This window comes from Propithecus coquereli, unplaced genomic scaffold (genome assembly GCF_000956105.1).
Source record: "Propithecus coquereli isolate 6110/MARCELLA unplaced genomic scaffold, Pcoq_1.0 Scaffold8, whole genome shotgun sequence".
Taxonomy (NCBI): Eukaryota; Metazoa; Chordata; class Mammalia; order Primates; family Indriidae; genus Propithecus; species Propithecus coquereli.
Genome location: NW_012154173.1, coordinates 1,285,352 through 1,294,315, shown reverse-complemented (window position 1 = coordinate 1,294,315; position 8,964 = coordinate 1,285,352). Strand labels below are relative to the sequence as shown.

General features: G+C 43.2%; 1 protein-coding gene across 1 annotated transcript in view; it reads left to right on the top strand.

The window, feature by feature from the left end:
- The first annotated feature begins 5,649 nt into the window (after nucleotides 1-5,649).
- Nucleotides 5,650-8,964, top strand: part of FABP5 (fatty acid binding protein 5 (psoriasis-associated)) — a 6,020-nt gene continuing 2,705 nt past the window's right edge. The window contains exons 1-2 of the mRNA XM_012663183.1: nucleotides 5,650-5,822; nucleotides 8,368-8,540. Of these exons, the coding sequence (XP_012518637.1) occupies nucleotides 5,744-5,822; nucleotides 8,368-8,540 (252 nt within the window). The 5' untranslated portion in view covers nucleotides 5,650-5,743. The remainder of the gene's footprint in view (nucleotides 5,823-8,367; nucleotides 8,541-8,964) is intronic.

The following is an 8,964-nucleotide window of genomic DNA, read 5'->3' as shown; positions in this document are numbered from 1 at the left end:
TTGAAGTAAGAAGGAGGAATTTCAGACCCACATTCAGAATCCCGAGGCCATGAAGTTTGGGGATCTCCTCTTTCTAGTCCTGCATGTTGACAAGGGAAACCCAGCTTGTGGTTAGTATTTGGCCATTCAGTAGGATGTCTCAGACCCTGCTGGGATTAACTATGTAATTTGAAGTTGCAAGATAGAAGACAAGATTTGGGATTTGTAGCACAAATACTTTTTATCCCAATTTCTAAAATAGACCCAAACTACTATGATGGTTGCCATCCTCAATGGTAACAACCACTCAACCTCCCAATTCCACCATGACATTACAGTGTTCAGAAAACACAATATGATTCATCAGAAACTCAATTTTTTTGTGATTAATTGTGGGTCTCTTAGATGAGAAACCATTGCTGTAGAAAGAAGGAATTCAGGAATGCAAGAAGCAAGATAGCACAGGTAATGCATGGGAGAGTCAAATATACCTTCCCCTGCATGCTGTTGAATTTGTATCTTTAGGTTTGGCAAATGCAGAAGTGAGGAGATGAACAAAAAGTGTCTTATGGTATCTATAGGTGGGAGAACAAAAGGCATCTATCGTGCTGCTTGAGTCCTTCAGAGAAATGCATAGAATTGCCTTCATGCTGGTTTTACAGCATGCCTCTGAGGGCTTATGGATAGCGCTTCCCAAGGCCAAGTTAGGAGGGCCAGAGACAGGATCGAGAAAGCATCTTCAGTCAGATTTAGGTTGGTTATTAAATGCTGATGATTCTTCTTAAAAGCTAATCTAGGAAAAAGGAAGTAATGAGTCTGATCTATTGGGATAAGTAACTCAGCAACAAGCAACCCCATAGTTTTGTAGACTTGATTTAAAAAATCATTAATTCCTAGATAAATACTAGAAAAGGGAAATCATCAAATGATGTGAGAATCTCAGAATAACCAGTAAATTATAGAATATCACGTGGAAGGTAGGACTGAAATATGGGAGAGTGTATTCTGCAAGAAAAAAATTCAGCTTCTTCCAGTGGGAAAATATTATTTGGAAGTTTTTCATTTTTACAAGTTTTAAAGGGCAAAGATGCCTGTGTGTTCAGGTTGGGCCATCCTTAGACCTTACATATAAAGAGGTTTAGGAGTGACAATTTGATTTGAGGTAGATTTGAGGAGGTTGGGGTTCCCATGGGATTTGTTTTGAAGTTGTGTCACCAGGTAAGCACAGTGTTTTCACCAAGATTTTGTGATTATTGGGGTGGTTTTCTGAACATCCTCTTGCTCCTTTTCAAGCTACTCCCTTTGGCGTTGTGGTAACTTTCAACACTGCCCATGTGAAGCATGAAAGGGTTAACCCAAACTACATATTTTTGCATCTGTTGCCATGAGCTAATGACAAATGTAACATACAATAATACATACACCTGGACAGTAGGAAGATCTAGGTAAGTAAGGGAAATGTAGCAATCTTAGACTGAGAGATTGTATTATAATATGAGCCGTTATGTCCTCAGCCTTATTTTGAAACCACTCAAAAGTATTCCTGTAACTTTTGCAATGCCTCATTTTCCTTCTAGCTATCCTCTAGTCCAGTTAATTTAGCAAGCACATGTTTATGATGGATCATTTAAGCAACTGGAAAGTTTTAATGGTTAGCCATGGCAGTCACATTGTGTAAAAATCAAACTGCTTTAAGTAAAAAGACAAAGTTCATAAAATAACTCTCTTATAAGTGCCTTAATTTGAAACATTTAAAAAAAATACACAATTTTATTCTGAAAAATGAAACAAAATCACCTTCCATTGATGGATGGTAGCTATTTGCAATTCCTTGTTGTGGCTGGATGCATTAAATGATTTAAAATGTAATATTCAGGGTGTGCCTTGAGCTGTGTTATTCTCATATGGAATATTTTTGCTGCTACAGACAGCTGACAAGATGTAGATCCACACTCTACCTGCTTAGTATTTTCTTTTGAAACTGATTCCAAATGGGATTTTCTTAGGGAAGATCTGGTTAGAAGCTAGGTATGCAAAGTATGTCTACAGCAAGGCAAGCCAGAAGGAGTGTGGGTCAAAAAACTGATTATAAAATTTAAGAGAGACAATAGATTTAAATAAATATATTCTTCAGCCTCCCCATCTCCATATACCAGCTGGAGCCTCCTACCAGGCTTCTTGGTAAGCAGACAAAAAAATAGCTGTCTCAGGCTAACTAAAAAAAAAAAAAAAAAAAAAAAAATCCAAAAGTTGAATAAGATAATCGTTGGGGGCGATTTTGTTCAATTTCTTATTTATCGCTATATTTTTATAGGGATAGAATCAGAGAATGTTTATGCACTGAAGTGAGGATACCCGTTTGTAGCAAAGCCATGTAGGGATTCTTGCATATTTTACAGCCCTCCTACTCAAATCATGGTTCCCAGAGCAGTGGCACTGACATCACCTGAGAGTTTCTTAGAAATGTCTGCTCCTGGGCCCTGCTCTGGAGCTACTGAATCAGAATCTGCATTTTACAAGACCCTCAAGTGATTTGTTTGCGCACTATAATTTGAGAAGCACCACTTTATCAGTGATCATTTTGCTTTTGTCCCTTTTTTGATTATTAATAATTTGCACATGTACTTGGAGAAAACTCAGTTGTCTGAACATGGCTTACTTTGGGTATTCTCTACAATAATTTATTTAATGTGGTGGTCTCTTCTTCCTTTCTCTACCAACTGCATGCTCCTAGGCCACCAGCACTTACTGTCCTTAGTAATGATTATATACTATAAGAAATTTTGTGAAGGCACATCTATCTACATAAATTGTCACTAGGAAGTTGTCTTTAAATAAAATCACACAGTACGCTCCAAAGCTATGTGTGTGATTGTGGAATGTGGAGCTGACAAGCTACTAATAGTTATCAAATAAAACCTAAGAGAGATATTACGTTTTCACCACTAGGGGGAAATAGAGTAATTTCGAGTGTATTTTTTGAAGGCCATGAGCTGCTGCAGTAGTACTTCATAAGCTGAAAGGAACTTAAGAAATCATTTAGTCTAATTCTCATCTCCTTAATTTCATAGATAATAAAACTAATGCTCAAAGATATTAAGTAAAATTATATCTGTCTTACAAAAGGTAGTCTTCTAGAGCTCCTAGAGTAAGAGTTGCTAGTAATTCTTGATTCTTCAGTCATTTTTATCCATAAGAATAATGTGTTATCTTTCAGCATGAAGAAGACATGATGTGACACCTATATCATCTATGTGCTCTTACTAAAAAATAATGACCAACACAGCTACTAATGTTTGTAAGGATAGGCTAAAATTATTGTTTCTTGTTTTCTATATTGTAATTCACCACACTCAAGTGATAATCCTCCTTTTTTCCAGTGAAGAGATACCCAACAATCCCCATAATGTTATGTGAGACTTTAATGAGATTTGTTTTTACATTTTTGGTTTTTACACCTCATAATAGGTTCAAGTTAAGTAACCTAGAACAGGGCTTTAATTAGCAGGTTAAGGGAGTACATAATGCTTTTCAGAGCTTGAAATCCGTGGCTTTTTTCTTTTTTTTAACAGAGATGAGGTCTCACTATGCTGCCCAGGCTGGTCTTGAACTCCTGGCCTCAAGTGATCTTCCGACCTCGACCTCCGAAACTGCTGGGATTATAGGCATGAGCCACTGCATTCATCCCCATGACTGTTGAAGGAAGAGAATCTGAATTTTAGAGTTTAAGAGACGGTAGAAATAACCTACTCCAATCATATGTATGTATACATATCAGACGAGGCATCTGAGAACAAGGTGTTGAATGTGTTGGCCCAGTAGCAGAGCAATCACAATGCCCTTCTTTGTTCACAGGAGACACTAACAGGTATTTTGCCTTATATCTTTGTATTGTTTGTTGGTGTGTTTTAGCTACCTGTGGATTATTTCCACTCATCACATCAAAGATTGTGTTTAAAAGTTAAGTTTTAGGTAATGCCTTGGGATTAAAAGCTGTTTCTTAAGTACCTAAGTATCTAGTACTCCAGTGCCGTTTTCTTGTTGATATTTCTGTAACATGGTTGATTATGATAATCTAAAAATTAGTTTCCCTGTACTGGGCCCTGACTATTATTACCATAGTCTATATACAGATAGCTAAAACATGTTGAAATGGCACATGAAAAGGTCAAATCTAAACACACAGGAGCAGCCCTGCGTGTCTGGAAGCCAGAGCTTGCATCACTGACAAAGGCTGCACTCTGCTTCCCTCGGAACGTGAATGTTTTCTGAGCAGTAGAGCGCTGGGTGTGGGACATGCAGGCCCTTTGTGGGACAAGCACTAAGTTTTAAAGTGGTACCACAAGGAAGACTGTGCTGACCCTAAAATTAGAGTAGGGACTTGAAATGAAAAGGATGCAATGGAGTGGCGTACACGTCCTGCCACATGCTGAGAGAAGCAAACCAACCTCAGATTTTAATTCTGTTAAGGATGATACAAAAGCTTGGCATGGTGACTGCGGCCTCTCCTCAGAGCTCCATCACAGCTACAGCGAGAGTGCAGTTAGGTGTGGTCCTCTTTCATAAGGTCTTCAGTGAGAAGGACCTGGATGGGGATTCTGGTTCTACCACTGAGCAGACTTTCCTTGCCTTATTTTCTCTTTTGAAAAATTGGGATGACACGCCTTAGCAAAAATTTAGTGGAGATTAGAGTAAACGGCTATGAAGTGCCCGGGAAGCACAGCATCTAGCACACAGTAGGTACTCAATAAATGGACATTGTCTCTATCAAAACGGCCAGTCAGTGTAGCAACTTCCTCACTTCACTCCATCTCAGCTCCTGCATGGATTCGAGAGCACAAGCAAGAAACCGTGAAAAGTACACTTTGAAAAGTATTAATATAACGTTCTACACACGAGTATACGGTGTTGTTATGATTAAAGGTGAAGACTAAACACGCTGCAGTCTAAATACCCAGTAGCTGAGAAGAAACTGTGAAGGGCTCCCTCCACAGGGAATATAAACTAATAAAACATTCTCGAATGGCAGTGACAGTCACTTAAGCTGAAACTTCATACAGACTTTTAGTTTAGAAACGGCACTTGCGGAGACATCCCGCATCCGACCCATTTAGAACCTTCTGATAGTATCTTAGCTCAGCTCAGGCATACAGCCACCCTGAAGCCCTAATTGGGCCAGGAGTGGCTTGAGGGTGTGGGACGTGGGTTTGTCCCCGGACAAACAGCACAAGGTCAGGGTGGCAAAGCACTTTATCAATCAATCAACCAACCAAACAGAAGATCAATCAATTCCTGCCGCCCGAGCCCGGCTAATCGATCGGTCCGGGTGTCTCGAAAGGAAAAGCGGCGGCGGCTTAGCGGTCGAGCGGAGGGGAGCAGGACAGGCGGGGCCGGGGCGCCCGGTTGCCTCGCCATCCCCCACTCCCCGGCGTCCTGGGCGTGCGGAGGCTCCCGAACATGTAGGAGCTAGCGTCCGAGAAGGCGTGAGGCGCGCCGGGCGAGTCCCGGCTTGCAGGAGGCACCCCAGGTGCCCTCGCGTCCCGGGGCAGGTGGAGCCGGTTTGCACCTCCGGGCCCCGGGAGTAAGGCCGGAGGGCGCGCGGGAGGCGGGGCAGGGACCGGACGAGGCGCGCCTCCCATTGGCCGCCGGGCGCCGTGCCGTGCGGGCCGCCTTCATAAAGCAGCCGCGGGCGCCGGGAGGCGCACAGCACGCGCCCCGCGCCGGCCCCTTCTCCGCTCGCTCCGCACGCCCGCTCGCGCCCACCATGGCCACCATTCAGCAGCTGGAAGGAAGATGGCGCCTGGTGGACAGCAAAGGCTTTGATGAATACATGAAGGAACTAGGTGAGGCACCTGGCTCGGCAGCGCCGGCAACGTGGCGTGTGTGTGGCCGACTGTCCCTAGGTCCCCATCAGCGTGCCAGATTCCGGGACGGGGGATGCTGGCTGCCTAACCCCGGCCCCTCCCACCTCCCCATCACCACGTGGCCCCTGGGTGCGGCGCAGCGCGGCACCGCGCGGGCAGGCGGCAAGATTCCGGAGATGTTCCGCCTCGTGGTCCCCCTGCGTCTCTTCTACGTCTCTCCTTTCCGCCAAGTGGCGGCCAAGCTGCACTTCTCTCGACCCCCTCCTGGCAGCCCCCTTAACGTTCCTTTTCATCCTTCCCCTGCACTCATCCTTTCCCTTCCTGCCACCATCCTCTCTCTCCCACTCCCCTTTCCCAGCCTGCCGCATCTTTTGTTTCTTGATGGCGCGCGGGTCCCCCTCCCTCTTCTGCACGGGAACACGGCGCTGGCGCGCGGTTTCCAGCGGAATCCCTGAGGATCTGAACCCGGCTACGGCTTCAGCTTCCATTCGGCTGTCGGCCCCACCATCCCCAGGTCCTCTGCCCACCCTCACCCTTGAGCCCGGCCCTTTGGGTTGGCGCACCGAGGAGCACCGGGGCTTCCTCGCCCTCTGTGCCCCCAACCACGCGCATCGCTATCCGCTGCTGGCACTGCCTGGCTGGGACGCCGCAGTGGGTGGGTGGCCTGTAGGAGGTGCGCCATGAGGCCGGCGGTGGCCGTGCGTTGCCATCCTGGCCTCTGCGTCTTTAGGGTGAGAGATAAGGAGGCAGTGGGCTTTCTTGGAAAACCATAACGGAAACAACGAGGCCCTCCGGAGGCCGCTAACTGCATGCATAGGTGTGGCCCTGCTGAAGGTACTTGACTTCTTAAAGCCCTTCCAAAGGAGAATGAATCTCTGTATAAAAATTCAGGTTCTCTGTCACTGAAAGTAATGCTTTATTTCTGTTACTGCCCTTTTGTAGGCCAGTGACAGCGATTGCATGCTGGTTGACTTGAGACAATGAATATATAGCAAAAAAAATGGACCTTTGTCACAGGCTGCTAGGAAGTGAGGTGGAGTTACCATAGCATGGATCCTCTCTGGAAGGAAGGATGCTTTCAGCGCTAAGGGATTGCTGGAACTATGAAGGTGCTTCAGAAGCCAGTATCCACAAATGCTAACCTGACTGCCCTCTGGTGAAGTGACTACAATGACCCTCTGTTGACACCTAGTCACTGCTGCACTTCAGAATCACTCCACTAGCATTTATCAAAGACTATGTGGTGTTAAGGCTGGTTTGTGGTGAATCACGAGTGTATTTATCATATTGTTGGTAAAATAAGAAGGCAGGGTTTTCCTCTGTAAACCTAGATCAAGATGACTGGAAAAAGCCATTTATTACATTCATCCAAGAAATAGAGTTTTTGTATGTGCACAGGTGTGAGGACCAAATAGAGAGCACATTCTCTACCCACTGGAAATTGTGTTTAGGGTTAGAGAGCTTGTTTCCAGGATTCTGGAGTCATAAGGTTGTCAAGACAATTCATTAGGAAGTAATCAAGGTGTGAGATGAGCAGAGCCCATTTATTTGTCAAAAGTGAGAATAAACAATGACTCAACTAACAACACAAGGCAGCAGCCCTGAGCTGGCAAAAGAGAAGGCTCCAAGGGGCAATCTAAAGCCTGGCTGAGTGTTCCTCATCAAGACAGTCATGCTGCTTAGGTTGTGAAATGGATTCGGCCTGGATCAAAGGTTCCTTATAAATGTTAACTCTAAGAGGAAATGCACAGATCATAAATTAATATATAATTTATTAATATGAAATTCCATAGCTGTATAAATCAATATGGTAATTGAGTTACACATCTATGAAATGTTTTCTCTTTAGGGGTAAGATTTTTTCCATTTATTAGTATTACACTTGTGCTACTAACTCTTAAAAAATTGTGCTATTTGAATATCTCAAGATTGATTTCTGTTTTGTGTAGCTTGTTAATCAACTATTTATCAAGGGCCTTTTATGTGCCAGACTATGTGCTGGAATCATAGACTAACATAATGACAGAATCCAGTAGAAGGAAAAGACTGAGCAAGCTCCAGAGTTTGCAATTTTGAATGCTTTGTCTCCATCTTCTATCAGCTTCTTTGGGTAAATAAGTTTGAGGAGTTTGTTATTTCTCCCCTCACTTTTTGAAGGCCGGTGTAGCATGGTGGCCAAGAGCTGAGATTTGAAGCTGAATTGCCCACACTATTGGTTCCCAGCTCCATCACTTCTTAGCTGAATGAGCTTGGGCAAGTTACTTCAGTGCCTCACTTTCTAATCTGTAAAATGGAGACAATAATATCCACCTCTCACAGCATGGTTGTAAGGCTTATATGAATTCATATATGTAAAGTGCTGATACATGGTGAGCACTGAGTATGTATATTGTTTATGATAGTTACCAATAAGCAAACAAGTGAAAATATGCTAAGCATAGTGATTACAATTGAATTATAACTTTTATCATCTAAATGACAAATTTGGTATTTCTCTAATTTAACATGATTTAACATTCTACAGGAGTGGGACTAGCTCTGCGAAAAATGGGTGGAATGGCCAAGCCAGATTGTATCATCTCTTGGGACGGCAAAAACCTCACCGTAAAAAGTGAGAGCACTTTGAAAACAGCACAGTTTTCTTGTACCTTGGGAGAGAAGTTTGAAGAAACTACAGCTGATGGCAGAAAAACTCAGGTTTGTCATCATGTTATAGAATCACAGAAGCTTCTAGCATGATAGGTTGTATTAATACCATTTTTGTTTATAGTCAAGAACTTAATGGAAAAGTTAATTTATGAATTGAGTTTTGACAAATTAGTAAAAATACCAACTTTGTAGAGTGAGTATCTATTATGAGCATCTTGATTGAAAAGCACAAACTATATTGTAAGTGAAATCAGTATGGGTTAATGAAGTAGACCCAGAAAGGGGAAGATGAAAAAAATGTTGATTAAGGAGGTTATGAGTTATGGAAACTCTCTTGTAGTATACTTTGGAAGATTAAAAAGTGAACTTTATTTTTCCAGACTGTGTGCAACTTTACAGATGGTGCATTGGTTCAACATCAGGAATGGGATGGGAAGGAAACAACGATAACAAGGAAATTGAAAGACGGGAA